At 34.1% G+C, this 17406-nt stretch overlaps 4 protein-coding genes across 5 annotated transcripts; 2 read left to right on the top strand and 2 right to left on the bottom strand.

Moving 5' to 3' along the window:
- Nucleotides 1-770: 770 nt before the first annotated feature.
- Nucleotides 771-3052, top strand: LOC108816287 (probable protein phosphatase 2C 69). 2 transcript variants are annotated; one of them, XM_018588867.2, is made up of 8 exons: nucleotides 771-1195; nucleotides 1372-1499; nucleotides 1698-1796; nucleotides 1899-2057; nucleotides 2163-2249; nucleotides 2329-2420; nucleotides 2494-2568; nucleotides 2648-3052. In XM_018588867.2, the coding sequence occupies exons 1-8, from the start codon at nucleotides 1116-1118 to the stop codon at nucleotides 2894-2896; spliced, it is 969 nt and encodes a 322-aa protein (XP_018444369.1). In that variant the 5' UTR covers nucleotides 771-1115; the 3' UTR covers nucleotides 2897-3052. The 2 variants fall into 2 exon arrangements, with proteins under 2 accessions (XP_018444369.1, XP_018444368.1); XM_018588866.2 differs by having other exon boundaries at nucleotides 775-1195; nucleotides 2641-3052.
- A 4088-nt stretch (nucleotides 3053-7140) lies between these two features.
- On the bottom strand, nucleotides 7141-8805 carry LOC108816443 (AAA-ATPase At3g28600-like). Its single transcript, XM_018589014.2, has one exon. It carries the CDS (start codon nucleotides 8668-8670, stop codon nucleotides 7231-7233), a length of 1440 nt encoding a protein of 479 aa, XP_018444516.1. The 5' UTR covers nucleotides 8671-8805; the 3' UTR covers nucleotides 7141-7230.
- Nucleotides 8806-10400: 1595 nt separating this feature from the next.
- Nucleotides 10401-12405, top strand: LOC108814271 (uncharacterized protein At1g32220, chloroplastic). The gene is made up of 9 exons (XM_018586807.2): nucleotides 10401-10652; nucleotides 10731-10854; nucleotides 10939-11027; nucleotides 11161-11216; nucleotides 11291-11346; nucleotides 11445-11618; nucleotides 11706-11748; nucleotides 11842-11933; nucleotides 12008-12405. Exons 1-9 carry the CDS (start codon nucleotides 10597-10599, stop codon nucleotides 12185-12187), a joined length of 870 nt encoding a protein of 289 aa, XP_018442309.1. The 5' UTR covers nucleotides 10401-10596; the 3' UTR covers nucleotides 12188-12405.
- A 24-nt stretch (nucleotides 12406-12429) lies between these two features.
- Nucleotides 12430-17019, bottom strand: LOC108814270 (histidine kinase 5-like). Its single transcript, XM_056990912.1, has 7 exons — nucleotides 16570-17019; nucleotides 15279-16119; nucleotides 14191-14719; nucleotides 13990-14120; nucleotides 13702-13897; nucleotides 12796-13622; nucleotides 12430-12717 (listed from the first exon to the last, which is right to left on the bottom strand). The coding sequence occupies exons 2-7, from the start codon at nucleotides 16041-16043 to the stop codon at nucleotides 12430-12432; spliced, it is 2736 nt and encodes a 911-aa protein (XP_056846892.1). The 5' UTR covers nucleotides 16044-16119; nucleotides 16570-17019.
- Between the last annotated feature and the right edge of the window lie 387 nt (nucleotides 17020-17406).

The following is a 17406-nucleotide window of genomic DNA, read 5'->3' on the forward strand; positions in this document are numbered from 1 at the left end:
AAAGAGCTTTTATCTCATACTTAGAGTGTTCAAGTTTGGTAAAGCTTGAGTGGCTGTGCTGTACGAGGATAAGTTCGTTTGGATGCATCCGTCATGCAATGAAAAAACAACATTATACAATATAATTTACTTTATTATAAATAGTGTAATTCTATTATAAAAATCCAATTCTATAATAAAATTATTGTATTTTAGAATAAAATATATAATGAATTTTTGTGTACAATTGGAGATGCTCTAACACATAATTCTTAGAGCACTCCTATTAAAAATATCTAACTTAGATATCTCAAAGTACAATAATATGTATGTATATATTATATATATGTATATAGTTGTGGGGTGCTAAACTTTACTATAAACATAAACCAAAATATCTGATTTCAAAAAGTTAAATAAAAAGTAAATCATTATCATCACTAAAAAATTAGTTGAGTATTTATTACTGGAGATGCTCTTAAATATTACGAAGAATAGATTCTACATCGATCATCAAATTAGAGTTTTAATTGTAAAAAAAAAAAGCTAACCATGAACATGCAAATAAAATAGTAATAATTTTATTTTTTAAGATAGTATCACAGTATTGTTACAAAAAAATAAAATACTATCACAGTATACAACTGTAAAAGCTTATGGCTCATGGGCCAAACTTTAAAAACATCGTAAACTTTAATGGGTTAAATCACTCTAATCAAAGAGATACAAACAAGGCCGATGATGGTCAATGTCATTGTAATGTGACTAATGTCAACAGACCACACGTATGCGGTAATGATCATATAATTATAACCAACCATCAAGGGACCAACGTGATTCTATTTCTAGCATCACTTTGCTTTAACGAGAGCACGTGTCAGATTCTGTACATGCGCCATTGGTTTATCGTTTTTTAACTTACCCTGTTCGGTTCTTTCTTTCAACCTTCTATAATTAGAGCATAAAATGAAGCAAAACCATCGTCCTCGGCCGAAATAACCTCCCCACTCTCAGAACATCGATCACATGTTTCCTCTTTCTTTTTCTGGTTTAGTTTTCTATGTTCTCAGCACCAGCAGATTTTGTCTGTTGATTTCGAAAGAGTAATCGTTTGAATTTTCTTGAAAAAAAAAACAATGGGATATCTCGACTTGGCCTTGTCGTCTTCCAACGCTTCACAGACTGTTGAAACTCCTTCGAGCGGTGGAGGTCTCAGGTCTATTCATCTCTCAGCTCTCCATTTAATTATCTCAACCAAAAAGCTATATTGAATATTTGATTATTTGCTTTTAATTGGTGATCTCATTTTGTAACGTGATTGATTCTGTTTTGCTCATTTGATTCTCTAAATGATCTTGTGATTTGTGCATTAACACATGATTCAAATTTCAGCCAGAATGGAAAATTCAGCTATGGATATGCAAGCTCTGCTGGGAAGAGATCAACTATGGAAGACTTCTTCGAGACGAGGATCGACGGTGTTGATGGAGAAATCGTTGGTCTTTTTGGCGTTTTTGATGGTAACTTTTAATACATTACTCTCAAGAAAACCTAGAATCATCAGTTTCAGCCTAGCTTATGAATCTTGATTCTTCACTGGTACCATTGAGTCATGACCTTAAGATTGGTTTTAGGTGTTAATTGAGTATCTCTATATAGCTTAGTTCTGACATTATGGAACAGAAAATTAAATAGTAATATACTTACTGTTTTGCCAGGCCATGGTGGAGCCAGGGCAGCTGAGTATGTGAAGCGTCATCTTTTCACTAATCTGATTACTCATCCAAAGTTTATCTCTGACACCAAATCAGCTATAAGTAATCTCACAAGAACCTCAACAAAGTTGTTTTTTTTTTTAAACACAAAATGTATTTATTTCCATGCTGCACTCTAATTTGCATCAATTTTTTTTTATTCAGCTGATGCCTATAACCATACAGACTCTGAGCTTCTCAAATCGGAAGATAGCCACAATAGAGATGCTGGTTCGACTGCGTCTACCGCTATTCTTATTGGTGATCGTTTACTTGTTGCAAATGTTGGTGATTCACGAGCTGTTATCAGCAGAGGCGGAACTGGTAACTAATTTGCTAGTACATTATTCACAATTCTTTCTTATAAATTATCTTGATATGTTGACCAAAAAAAATATTATCTTGATATAATAGTTATGTATTGTGTAGCTATTGCTGTGTCAAGGGACCATAAACCTGACCAAAGTGATGAGCGTGAAAGGATTGAGAATGCTGGTGGATTTGTGATGTGGGCAGGCAAGTATATTAACAAGAAACTATAGGATTACAAACTTATTCTTCATGCTTCTCTCAGCACAGAGTCCTAACTTAACAGGGACTTGGAGGGTTGGAGGAGTTCTTGCAGTTTCTCGTGCATTTGGTGATCGTCTTCTGAAGCAATATGTTGTTGCTGATCCAGAGATCCGGGTACATTTTCATCACGTTGCATATGATCTTCTTGGCGCCTTTTTTTCAGCTTGTTGTTGTTGTTGAAATATAGGAGGAAAAGATTGACGAGACTCTTGAGTTTCTAATCCTAGCAAGTGACGGGCTATGGGATGTTTTCTCTAATGAGGTCTGCTTCTTTAACGTCTTCATTTTTTTTCTACACCTTTAGCTGTTATAATCTTGATTCATATTTTTTCAGGAAGCAGTTGCAATGGTTAAGGAAGTTGAAGATCCAGAGGACTCTGCGAAGAAACTTGTGGCGGAAGCAATCAAGAGAGGGAGTAAAGACAACATCACATGCGTCATCGTTCGTTTCTTGGAGACATCTTCTTCAAGCCATGTCAGCTTCTCTTCATCCACGAGATCCAATCAAATGCCGCCACTTGGAGACCTCAAGATCTCATCCAATGAAACTAAGCAAGTCCAGATCGAGGCAGAGAACAGCAGGACAGTGAAAAAACCATAGAGTGCTGCAAGCAGCTTAACCGATGAGGTGAGTGGCCGTTAATGGTTTAGGGAATAAACCAGAGAAGTCAGTGAACCTAAAACCGATCCCTGCAAGTAGCTCAACCATGCAGTATTAAAGGTTTAGTATGAAATATATATATATATATATATATATATATATATATATATATTTTTAGTATGAAATATTTGATTTTATGATTATGTGTTAGTGTATGTTTGTGTATATACAGCTAACAGTCTCTAGACATTAATTGAGAAGTGATTTTCTATATTTTATCACCGTAATGATTTTGATATGACATACTAACATATGATTTGAAGTTAATTGTGACATAAACATTTATATTTAATGTTAATTTATATTTTTGGTAAGTTTTTAATAATTCATAGATCATTATTAATATAAAAAATAATATAATAATATAAATATAACAATAATTTAAAGTTTTTAAAATATTGTTTAGTTCTATTTTTATTACTAAATGAGTTCTTCAGAGTTTTATGCAATTTTTATAAAATGTAATTTTCTATTTCCAATACCATTAGTTTCTTTTTAATATCTACAAATTTTAAAGGTATTGTTTAGTTTTACGTTTTTATAATTATATAGCTAAAAAAATCTCTTAATATTATAGAATTCGATTTAATATACTAAGCAATGCATGTGTTCCAATTTATAAGAAAAATGGTGAAGGGATTCTAAATATAAAGGGTGCAAACTTATGAGTATTATGATAAATATTTCTTAACACATTTGTGCATGATCAATACTCAATAGTATATATTTTTTCTATTATTGTATCAATATCGCATGTGGTCAATTGTATATATTTTCTTTCCTATTATTATTATATGTTGTCAATAGTATATATTATTTTCCTATTATCATTGTTTTTATTAATTGTTTCATACTCCATTTTTCCTATAAATTGGACGATACAGCCAATTATTTACTTTCATAAAAATCTATCTTAAGAAAACTAAATATTGAATTTCTCAAGTCTTCTCTTGTTACATAATTTCCTCCCATCATGTCTATGAGTAGTGTATTTTTTCTCATCTATCTTATTAAAGGTGAAGTACAAATTCGGTGCGTTTGGATACTTGGATAAGATTAATAAAAAAATTTGGTGTGTTTGGTTATAGCTATAAAAAATGGAGTGTTTGGAAACTTGAATAGTAGTATCTATTAATTGTGTTTCCATATTTCACTTAGTTTAACAATTTAATTAATTATATTACCTTAATAATAAATTACATCATTAATTATATTACCATAATAATAATAGTGCATATTTTTATTTATTAGTTAATCAATATTAACTTTGTGCCAATTATAAAATCAAAAATGCTAAATAATTAGGTTTTATATATGATTAAACATTTGGTTTATTTTATTTTACTAAAATATTTTTATTTTAGTTACAATCGGTGGAAAATTACGTACCCAAAAACATAGTTCAAAAATATGTTTTGTGAATAAAATAATAACTTAAATCAAAATACTTAAAATGTCCTACATTTATTGTCACTTAATTTTCCACTCCATATAATTATTTTACTTGATAAAAAAACTCTTTCTATTTCACTTAATTTAGCAAAACACATAAAACAGTTTTTTATTAATTTATATAAACATTTAGACATGAACATTATCTGTCTATTTAGGTACATGTTATTCTTTTCGGGTATCTTTTTTTTGGTAACCAAGTCCCGCTTGAATATTATAAACTTATGTGTGGATTTTGAGTTGGATCATTCTAGATCTGGATGAATTCGGTTCTGATGTATAGGAACCTAAAAATATCTAAATAACCAATGTATCTAAAACGGGTTCGGATATTTGTAATAAAAATAACCATATAACCTGATTCGGTCCAGATCTTTTGAGTATCGTTAGTTACCAGATCTTTTGAATATCGATGTATAAAAATATATTTCACGGGCCAATTTAACAAAATATTAATTGGTTCAGTTGAAATAAATATATTTTAAAAAATTATATGAACTGAAAAAATCACTATAAGAGTACTTACATTTGGATTCAAATCATTTTTTTAATAACAAACTACACAAATATGTTGATTTGTATACAAATTTAAATTACAATGTAAATATTTAATTGAACACAATTAATACAGAAATATGTCACATTGTTTAAAACAAAATATCAAAGTAAACAGTTGCGTTCTAAAATCATTTATTTTAACAACAAGCCAAATAAATATGTTGATTGGAGAAGGAATAAAATAAAGCCAGATAAATACATAGTTTATCAAAGACACTCTATATGTCAAATTTATTATAAAGAAATTTTTACTTAGATAAATACATTCAATAATTACAAACAAATAATATATTTCATAAAAGTAAAAAATAATATCCGCGCTTCGATATGTTGATTGGAGAGAGAATAAAACAAAGTCAGAGAAACACATAGTTTACCAGAGACACTATGTGTGTCAAATTTATTATAAAAAAAATTTTACTAAAATAAATATGTTCAATAATTACAAACAAATAATATATTTCATAAAAGTAGAAAATAATACCCGCGCTTTCGAAGCGCGGGTCAAAATCTAGTACGCGTTATATGCTTTGCAAATTCTGTGAATGCTCATTTACCTCCGTTTTGGCCTATCGTGACCCAATGTTTATCAACATTGAAAAATATTCGAGGATGTTTTGAAGGGATAACTCAGTCTATATTGACTGATAAAATTGGAACAATTTCTCCTGGTTGTTGTAAACTTTTTTGGGAGTTGTACCCGATTGTTTACCATTGCTTCCTGTCAATCCTTTTCCTCCTACGTTAATGCAGAAATGCTCCCATTAATATTTAAAATTATATTTAAAAATAGTTATGTAAAATTATATTTTTTAAATAAAATTTAAATCCAATAATATTTAAGAAAAAATAATATTTGATAATTTTAATGTTCCTTTCTTATATTTTAGTCTCATATTAAAGTATTTAGCATTTCATATAATAATGCTTATTATGATTTGATTAAGAGAATGACCTTTTAATATCAAAAATGTACATCAATGAATTTTAAGAAGATGATAAGTATAATCTAAAATACATGTCAATATCATACATTTCAAGGAAACATAAACCCAGTAGTTAGTGGGAGTAAAGGCATCTATGTTGTAATACAAAATTTAACCACAATCAGATCCGGGGCTGAGATTATAAAATTCATCTAAAAAATCTACAATTTTATTTTTAATATTGAAAAGAGAAGTGAAGACATAAATTTTATACTAATTGATATAAAGATGTCTATTCTCTAGGGTCAATCAAAAATTTTGACTTTCTCTTATAACAAATTTTAACTGAACATCACCAAATTCTTTCAAGATTACAATAATAGTGTTCACTAAACATTATTTGAGAATTGATTTACCACATATTTTCTCTATAATCACTTTCATAAAAAAATGGCATGACTACTAAACTTGACGGAAATGTTTATAGGTAAATATGACATGGACAATAACATTAATTGTTGATTTATATTACCGAAAAACTTTTAGAATATGATTATAACTCATGCATTATATTTAATGTTGATTTATATTTTTGGTAATTTTTAAAATATGATAATAACTCATATTTTTGTCAACAATAATAACTCATAGATGATTATTAGAATAACTATATTCAAATATGACATTAAATTTTTCAAAATGTTATTTAATTATTTTTTTATAGTTATGAAAATTTTATAGCTCAAATTTTCTACATTTTTCTAAAAAAAATATAAACTTTAATCGTACAATCATTAGTTTCTTTTATATATCTAGAAATTTTAGAAAATACTGCTTATTTCTAGTTTATATAATTATACAATTTTATATCGATTTTTTATTTAATTTTATGCAAGTTGATTTAATATATTTAATCAAAATAAATAGATAAAAATCTATCTAAGATTATAATTATATATGTATTCCTAAATATAATTTAAATAAAACAAAATTATTATAACTTTATTCCATGTTTAATTAAATCCAATTTAAATAAAAATATTGGTAAGAAAATGATAAAATCAACGATATTAATAAATTTTTAATTTAAAATATAATTTCAATTTAAAATATTTATTGACGCACATGCTGCAGAAAAATACCTATTATAAATAATACATTTACTAAATAAATTTAAGTATTATCTTCAAAAAGGAAAATAAATCTAAGTTATTATTATGATCAAACAGAAATTCTTACACTAATATATCACATTCACACAGGTTAAAAAGGACAAAAAAAGAAAAAAAAAGTATTCAAAAGAAAAAAGATATAATCAGACATTATCCTAAAACAAATATCGAAATATTCTGAGTTTCTTGCCACTTAGCTTCTTCTTGTGATCATCACCGTGATCTCTCTGGTGCTTCTTCCTCTTCTCCAAACTCTGGACCAAGTCTTTCAAGGATCCGTTGACATCTAGTTTGTGATTCTTGGCCATCAGTTTCTCTGCGACATCAGCCGGAGCGATCTTTGTTTCCTTCAGCAAAGACTGGATTTCACCAAACAGAGGATGAGAATCAAGATCCAAGTAGTTCTTGGCAAGAACCTTGAACGCCTCAAAGCTACAATAAGACAGCTCAATGTGCATATCCATTCTTCCTCTCCTGATCAAAGCCGGGTCTAGTTTCTCAATATGATTGGTCGTGAAAACGATGATCCTCTCTTGTCCGCAAGCCGACCATATCCCATCTATGAAGTTCAAAAGACCAGAGAGTGTGACTCTGCTCTGGTTTTGATCTTCTTTTCCTTGTTCGCCATCTTTCTTGACGCTCAAATCACCATCTCTCTTCCCTCTCTTGCCCGTTAGGTCTACAGAACAATCAATATCTTCGATCACAATAATCGACCTGCTCGATGTTGCGGTGAGAAGTTTCCTCAACTCCGAGTTGTTCTGAATAGCCGTGAGCTCGAGATCATAGATGTTATAGTTCAAATGATTCGCCATAGCCGCGATCATCGTGGACTTACCAGTCCCTGGTGGTCCATATAATAGGTAACCCCTTTTCCAAGCTTTCCCAATCTTCTTGTAATACTCTTTTCCATTGCTGAACGCCTCAAGATCGTTCAAAATGTCTTCTTTCTTGACGGGATCCATAGCCAGTGTCTGAAAACTCGCCGGGTGCTCAAAATCAATGTGTCTCCACAAGCTCTTCTTGCTTGTATCCCAATTCAAACTAGGGTTATTAGTGAACAGCTTCATCTTCTTGTTCCTGGCCTCGATTGATTTTCCTTCTTCCATCACATACTTGATGTAAGATCCGGTCACAATCTCCAATCCACGTCTGTGGAAAGTGAGCTTGTGAGTTCTGTCTCCATCAGCAGCAGTCACAATCTCCCACCAGACGTTAACTCCTTGGTACACGTCTCTAACTTTAGCCTCATCACGTTTTAAGACTAGACCTTTGCTCTGTTTAACCTGACTTGCCCTAATCTTATGAGCTTTACCAATTGCTTTGGCGCCAAGGTAAGTGTCGATGGCCGCGAAAGCGTGGTTGAAACGGTACTCTTCGTACTCTGGGAAACTGATGACAATGTAAGGAGAGAAGAAGTTGATGATTTGGTCGGAGAATCTTTGGACAAATGAGAGTTGTTGGATTGTAGACAAAAGGAACTCCTTGATTGCGATCTTGAGGTGTTCAGGGAATATTTGTTGAAAAGTTGCCCAGAAGAAGAACAAACTTGCCATGCTTGAACCAAATGTTCCCATCGTATCTCCCATCATCATCACGAAAGACTTGTGTTGTGTTTGAGTAGTTTAGATTAGCGTGTAACGCTCTTTATTTATAGACATTATTCGAAAAAGAAATGCATGTATTTAAAATATTGATCATGTAAATATAATTCATGCTTACTAGGATATAATTGAAGCATTAAAACATTCGGATTCATTTTAAAAGTTCTCTTTTAAGGCACTACTTCACGCGGTAATTATTAAATAATAGAATTATGATAACGTACCACAGTGCGGATAGGTAGCAAAAGTTATAAAGGTATCCACTATGAAAAATTCTGAGCTTCTTCTGCTTCTTTGATTTAAGAAGATCTAGATGCAACTTTTTCCCCCAATTATTAAATTATACAATTTCAACACATGTGAACATGTAAAGTGACGTTCAGCCAAGCTTCTTTAAAGACCTCCATGCAATCATATTGAATCTTATGTGATGTTAAGTGTTGTAGGTATAACGTGTGAAATCTAATGGTAAAGACGAAGAAGCTGCGTATATGGGGCCATCTTCGTTTCAATTTATGAATATAGTTTTATATATACGCACATTAGCGGATCATCCTTCACACAAAAGATGCTTCCATATATGATGCATGTAATATAAAGCCATAAAGGTTAGTTAGTCAGCTAAAGTCTTAAAGGAGAAAATCAGATGAATAAAAAGATTGTCAAATTTGCGTGGCTTCCAATTTCTTGAGGAGAAAAGTTATTTCGTGGGGATTAAGGCATCATCTACCTCACTTGCCAATATAGAAAAATATAAAACATAGGCTTTTGGAAACTGAATATGCATTTGTACTGTACACACATCTGTGTAAAGCATAAGAATAAAAACGTCGAAGTTTTCATTAACGGATAATTTCCCAATAGGTTGACTGATAATCCACCTGTAAATGTGTTTTACATCAAACTAGATTTTGACCCGCGCTTTTGAAGCGCGGGATATTTTACGATAAAAAATTTTACTAATAATTTAACAAATATTTTGGTAATTTTTAAAGAGTGTGTATTTAAAATATTTTTGTATTTAAATCAGTATTTTTAAATTCAACCCGATTGTGATTATACCGGTTAATCCGGAGATCTGACAATTCAATTTATGTTTTTAAAATATTCATATTAAAAAATCACTAAAACCCGAGACTAACCGATTGAACTGATGGATGACCGATATGTAATCTAATTGGATTTAAATTGTAATAGTTTCATAATTTGTAATCTTATAATCGAAATTTTAAAGTTTACTATTTTGCAATTTATGAAATTGTGACGTTTCTACAAAATTTTAAAGAGAAAATGATAGATATAAAATAACTAAGATTAATTATTGTATTATTTGGAAACGTTGATAGTAGTATAAAAATATATTGTTTGGAAACATTGATAGTAGTATAAAGAAATAAGTATATTGTTTGGAAACATTGATAGTATTATAAAGAAATAAATATATTGTTTGGAAACATGGATAGTAGTATAAAGAAATGAACATTAGTGATTTAATGTATGTTTAACTATAAAGTATAAATGTGTATGTGTATTTAATTTAAAAACTTACAAAATAAATGTTAGGTCCAACATAATGTTTCTGTTTTAATAAGATAGATGAGGACTTTTATGTATCTTTCGGCCCATTTTATAAGAATGTAAAAGCCCAATAAAGCTTGGCCCAATTCAATATCCAATGATCTTGACTTAAATGCCACGCGCGACTCTCGTGGTTGTGGCCTCCCATGGGTTCGGATCCTCGGGTCAGAGTCTACGTGGAAGATTCTAAAGAGGCGACGTGTTCTCTGTTTCGGACATTAAAGCTCTGTTGCTTGTCCGTCTCCATCGCCACCGGACTCTCTTCTCCTAAAGTAGAAAAAAAATATTTTGTTTGCTCATCTCTGCGTCGAATTGAATCGCTTTTATCTCCAAAAAAAAATGAGGACGATCGTTTCGCGTTTGATCCGTCACAAATCGTCAATTCCACAGTCACGGTGAGTTGCTCTCTTTTCACCTCAATTCGATTCCAAAATAATCGTCTTTATGTGCTTTTTTGGACTACGTTTCGTTAGGTTCGTTTCTGCATCATCAAGTGGCGGTGGGAGGTATCTCTCGACAGACTCCAACAAAATCGATGAGCCATTCAATGTTGAAGAAGCAGAGACTGTTCATGTCCCTCCACCTCCAACTGAAAAGGTACGACCTTTCTATCCCTTTCTGTGGGGAATCTCACATTGCAATTTTGTGTTCATGAATATCTTTCGTTTCCGTTCCTGGCAGCTGCTTGTCCTTGGTGGAAATGGGTTTGTGGGATCACACGTCTGTAAAGAAGCTTTAGATCGTGGCTTATCTGTCTCTAGCCTTAGCAGGTTCCACTGTTTTTTGAACTTTGATCAAGTTCCAACTTTTGTGGCTCACCGTTGAAACTTGGCTAATAATAATATATGTTAGATGTTGATTTATGGGGTTTGTGATTGAACCATTTGTATGGGTGTGTTATAGATCAGGTAGGTCGTCTTTACAAGAGTCATGGGCTTCCAGAGTTACATGGCATCAAGGTACTTTGTTACATCCTCTCAACATAATGATTTTTAATTTATGTTTGTATTCCTCTTATATTGTTTTTATCCAGGAAACCTTCTATCATCTGATTTGTTGAAAGATGCTCTTGATGGAGTCACTTCTGTGGTATGTGTTTTCTCCATCAATGTTGAAATTTGTTTGAAATTTGACGACTCCATAGTTTGTTTTTGCTTATTGAGCTATGCTGTGAATCATTATTGCAGATCTCTTGTGTTGGTGGTTTTGGTTCAAACTCGTATATGTATAAGATTAACGGGACTGCAAACATCAACGCAATAAGAGCTGCCTCTGAGAAAGGTGTCAAAAGATTTGTCTATATATCCGCTGCTGATTTCGGGCCAGCCAAGTACTTGTTGAGCGGTTACTATGAGGGAAAGGTATCATCAGCATCAAACAACTTTTGCATTAGTCCTTTTTTGGTTAGTGTACATTGTCTTAAGACTTTTCTTCTTTTGATTCTACAGCGAGCTGCTGAGACCGAGCTGCTCACAAGATTTGCTTATGGAGGTAAAGCTTTCATGTTACAGTTAACGAAACTCTCTCTGACTCTTATCCATTTTCTTTTTACATTTTTAGATTTTTGGTTTAATGTTGTGGCAGGGATAATCTTGAGGCCTGGTTTTATATATGGAACTCGCAGCGTTGGGAACGTGAAGATCCCATTGGGAGTCTTTGGTTCACCCATGGAGATGGTAAGAGCTTTTTTATGTCAACGTCTCTCAAAAAGCAACCCCTTCATTCATTAACGTTTTGTGGCTTTCTGTAGATTCTTCAACAAGCAAAACCGCTGAACCAGCTCCCACTAGTCGGACCTTTGTTCACACCTCCGGTTAACGTTGAATCCGTTGCCAAAGTTGCGGTTAGAGCGGCTACTGATCCGGTGTTCCCTCCAGGAATTGTTGATGTTCATGGAATACAACGTTACAGCCAACAGAAATCAAGATAAGTCACCTTTTGAGTATGCCCTCTGTCGTTTTGTAGAGTTTGGCCTGCTATATACTCTGTTCAGTTTCAATGGTGGGAACATTTATGTTCCCCTCTCCCACAAATAAATAAAGACAGACATACTTTTTTTTATTGATTACTGTGCATCCCTAAGAGAGCAAGCTACTTTGTATTAGCTCTCCAAAACTTTTTTTCCTATAATCACATTTTTATACACAAGACATAACACTTAATCTACCAAACTCACTGCAGATACTGTTGTAGACACTCTTTCAATTTTTGCAACGTTACAGGTTTCGAAATAAAAGAGTCCATACCATTTACATAACATTCTTCCGAGCTCTCTGCTAACGTATTTGCGGTCATTGCCACTATAGGCAACCTGTCAGTGGAACGCACAAAAGCTTGGTCATTCTCTGATGTCTTTATATCTACTCCTGCTTCTATTGCTGCCTCCCAGTTCCCAGATTCTTCGTACGAACGGATCAGTCTTGTAGCTTTTAGACCATCCATAACTGGCATGCACACATCCTGTGAACGCCAAAAAATTGATTAAATAAAGCCTTTATGCGAAAAAAGGAAAAGATCTTAAAGAGAATTTGACTTTACCATGAGTACCAAGTCGTAGCTAGTGTCTTTAACAGCGTTTATGGCTTCAACTCCATTATTGGCAATATCCATGGTATAGCCTAGTTGCTTCATCATAGACTTGGCAACCATGATGTTGATTTTGTTATCTTCCACAAGCAAGATCTTTGGCTGCTTTGATGTCTCTTTAAGCTCCGTCTCTGTTTTTTCTTCTTCCCTAAGAGACGAAACTGTAAGCTCTGACTCCATTTCTAGGACTCCTCCACCTTCTGAGCTAGCTTGTGAACTGCTGCAAGATTCACTTTCCTTGGAGGAACATCTACCATTCCCATTGACATATTGATTACCTGACTCAGGACAGTTTTGTCTTGATTCATCCATATAACCACCGTTTTCAACCTGAACCGTCTCGCTTTGTCCAGTGTTGTTAGAAGGAGTGGCGACGAAACCATTGTTGAGCTTAAGAGGGGTAGTAGTGAGCATAGCTTTATGAGGCAAGAAACTATTGCTGCTGATAACCGGTCCGCCGTTAGAATATATAGATCCTAGAAGCGGTTTAAACTGGAAGTGTCCTTCGGTTGTGTCGTCTGGTTCAGGTTGATGATGATCAACCATATCAGAGAACTCATCCTGATCATCCGAATGATCATCTGATGTAGCAACTTTGTAAGGTAATACGAATGTGAACGTTGAACCGGAGTTAACCTGGCTTGTCACAGTTAGTTGACCTCCCATTAACTCTACCAACTGTTTACAAATGGCAAGACCGAGACCAGTTCCACCGTATTTGCGAGCATGATCAGCGCTTGCTTGCATGTACTTCTTAAACAAACAAGGGAGAGCGTTTTCTGCATTATGATATGAACAAAAGCTTTAGCTGGAGTTTCTTTGTTATGATGATGTTCTTTGAACAAGAAGCTTTCTTACCTGGGATGCCAATTCCAGTGTCATAAACGTCACAGCAAATCCAAACCGAAGTCTCGTTTTGTTCTTTATCAGTAGCAAAGGATGGCTCTGATACCACTTTGAGCTTGATCCCAACCTTGCCTTGATGTGTGAATTTGATAGCATTGCTTATCAAGTTGGTGAGAATCTGCCGAATCCTTAGAACATCTCCAACCACCTGACCATTGAAAAGAAAAAAAAAATTAAAGATTACAATGACTTGTCATCACATTAACTCTTTTTGAGCGATGTGTTGTTTTGTGTATTAACCAAAATAGGAACTTCATCTGCAATGTTTCCTTCTAAAGTCAAATCTTTCTTCAGCGATGCAGCAGCTGTCTGAAGCACGTGCTTCACCACTTCTCTTGGCCTAAACTTTGTAGCTTCTAGTTTCATCACACCTAATATAAAAAAAAACTACACACATAAACATACAATACTATCATCTTAAATCAAATACTATTTTTTTACCTGATTCAACCTTGGAGAGATCAAGAATATCGTTTATCAACTGAAGCACCAAATCTCCAGAAGAGATCATGACATTCAACAACTGTCTTTGCTCCTTATCCAGCTTTGTAGTGGAAAGTATCTCAGCCATTCCCACCACTCCTGACAACGGCGATCTTATCTCGTGAGACATTGTCGCCAGCATTTGCTTAGCTCTCATCGTCTCCTCTGTGATGTGGATGGTCTTGGTCAGTTCTGACTCCATTGCCTTTCTCACCGCGTTGTCTTCTCTGAGTTTGGCCATCTTTTCTCTCTTCCTTACCTGATCGGTTACTTCCATTCCCATGTAGTTTATACCGATTTTCTCGCGGGCTTTGTTGTAAACAGGCTCGACGTATATCAAAAACGTCTTTGAACCGAATAGCTCAGTCTCGAATGTTATCTCTCTCTTTGAAGCTTTTCCCATTTCAAGAACCTCTCTTTTGAAATCTTCGGACTCTTTAACTCCACCTCCGTGGAATATCTCCACGTCTGTTTTCCCCAAAATGTCCTGACATTAGTAATATACAAAGTTTCACTCATGAGAACGATCAGTAATAGGCATAGGCAAAAACCCAAACCGAAATACCTAAAACCAACCTCGAATATCCGAACAGTTTCTATATTTTTTATATCTAAAATAATCAAAGCTGAACAGAGTCAAATAGATACTCGAATATTAAAAAAATATATATATATATATATAATTAAAATTTGCTAAAAATATCAGAAAGTATTTTAAAAAGTATATGAATTACACTAAATTATTCGAAAGTATCCAAAATAATCTAAATCATCCGACATTTCGATAATTTTATCTAAAAATCCAATAATATATTCAAATTACTCAAGCTATCCAAAATAAACGAATGGGGATCAAATAGAAACTAGATTTTTCTGGATATTTTCTGGAAGTTCTACAATCTGAACCGTAAATAACACAATAGTAACTAAATCCTCTAACCTTCTATCCGAACTATTTGAAACCCTAAATACGCCTGCTGATATCCAAAATGTCCAGGCCTAATCAGTCTAACAGAACAAAGAAGAAATTGCTTTTTTTTTCAAACCTGTTCACGGAGACTAGGGAACTTGTTGTAGATGAACAAGTAGCGCAAATCTTTATCCTGATGACCCATAACAATAGGTGCATTCTGAAGTATGAAATGCAAGAACCCTTCAGCTCTGTTAAGATTCTGAGTCAGCTCTTCCACCGGTGCGGAGTGACTCTCCATAGTCTTCAAACTCTCGTTCAGCTTCTCGATCAGTCTCCTCTCCCTCTCCGTACTCGCTTCAAGCATCTTCTCCAAGCTCAACGCCTTCTGTTTCCAATACGCAACCGTGTCAAACTCCTCATCGATCACAACCCTCTTGCTATCGACCAGCTCATCCCGTTTCTTCTGCCTGAACCTGCGGAAAAGATGGCTCGTCTCATCCAAAACCGGAACGTTCTCGGGCTCCTCGGTCTCGAAGTTATGCTCCTCTATGATCTTCAGCTCTTTGGCCTCGGCTTCTTCTCTCTGCCTAGTGAGGATCTTGAGCTCTTCTCTCAAAAGCCTAACGGCGTGGTCCTGCATGTACTCCCATTGTCTCACGAGGTTGGTGAGTTGAGAGGAGCCTTGGTCGGTCGTGTTCATTAGTTCGGGTAAACGTTTCAGATCAGCCATGGTCCGTTTCTCGGCGATGTCCACTTCTTTCAACGTGTCTGAATCTCCTACGGGTTTCTCGACGTTGAACTGGTTGTCTGCTTGGCTTCCGACATCTTCTGGCCACATGGAAGATAAGACTTCGACGTCCATCTCTTCGATCTGATCAGTCTCCATTTCGCAGACCATTTATCAAAATTTCTCTTTCATACAAGAAACAAAAGCACTCTTTAACTCAACCAGAATCTTGATCTGACCAAGAAACCTGTATAAATATAGCTACAGTTCAGACACAGATAATTAGAAGTGAGGACAATTCATCTTCAGTTTTCAGAATCTTGATCTGTAAATAATATGTAACTAAAATCGAATTTTGAAATTGACTTAAAAAAAGGTGGTAGTGTGGACCAGTTATGGGATTAAACATTCGCGGGAAATTTCAAAATTACGGTTATTAAAAGAAGGCAAGCTTTGAAACTTAACAAACCGAAACAAAAATCTAAAAAAACAAAGTTAATCGGATGAAACTTTCTAAGCAATGATCAGAAAACAATCTGGAGAAGAATTGGATCATAAATATTATATATCAGCGAAATCATGAACTAGAGGGAGTCAATGAGGAAAGCAGAAAGATGAAAAAGAAAAAACAAATTAATTCAAATGAGAAGCAGAAGGGAAAGAAACAATTTGGAAAAGATTGGATCAGAAGTTTTACTTTATATATATGGTTTCGGTCACCGGAAAATCAACAGATGATGGAAGGATAATGAACAGTGAGTAGATCTGAAGAGAGTCGTCGTCGTCTGTTGTCTTTGGGAGAAGAGAGTAAATAAACTTCAAAATGAGAGCATTGGGAATAGATTAACCAATGAAGAAAGAGAAATGGCATGTGAATTGTGAAAGATAGGAGATTAAAATAAACTAATGCGATTTTACGGAGTAAGAGGTCAGAAAATAAAAAATAAAAACTGGAAGGAGGGAGAGAGGGAGAGGAGGAGCATGTGCTTCCCTCAAGAGTACAGAGAGGTTGTCAATGTATATTATATTGGCAAGGAGGACTCTCTCTTCTCTCTTTTTTTTCTCTCTGCACGTTTGTTTACTTTCTGAGACCCAATCCGAGTTGAGAATGATACAGAATCCTCCTAACTTCTCTCTCTCTCTCTTCTTCCAAAAAGCCCTGGTTTCTGCTTATCCGTCATAAATGTGACCGCGCTATACAAGGCTGTGCGTTGACGTCAGGCTCCAGTGAATTTAAGGACCCGCCTTTTTAAAAGTATGAGAGAGAGTAACAAGAAGAACTGGCGTCAATAATTGTTTTCTTTGGTCACCATGCAACATACGGTAGTAATACACTGACGACACTAAACCCAAACAAGCTGCATGCATGTGTGCTTCTCAATTATCTTTTCTTTATAAAATTATACCCTATGATATGTCGAGTACAAGCCTAATGATATGTTGAGTATTAGGCTAATGATAGTTGAGTATTGTCTTTGTCTCTAATGTTACGCTTTCAGAAAATATGACGGTTGAGTTTGATGACTACGAAAAT

The sequence above is a fragment of the Raphanus sativus genome, chromosome 7, assembly GCF_000801105.2.
Source record: "Raphanus sativus cultivar WK10039 chromosome 7, ASM80110v3, whole genome shotgun sequence".
Lineage (NCBI taxonomy): Eukaryota > Viridiplantae > Streptophyta > Magnoliopsida > Brassicales > Brassicaceae > Raphanus > Raphanus sativus.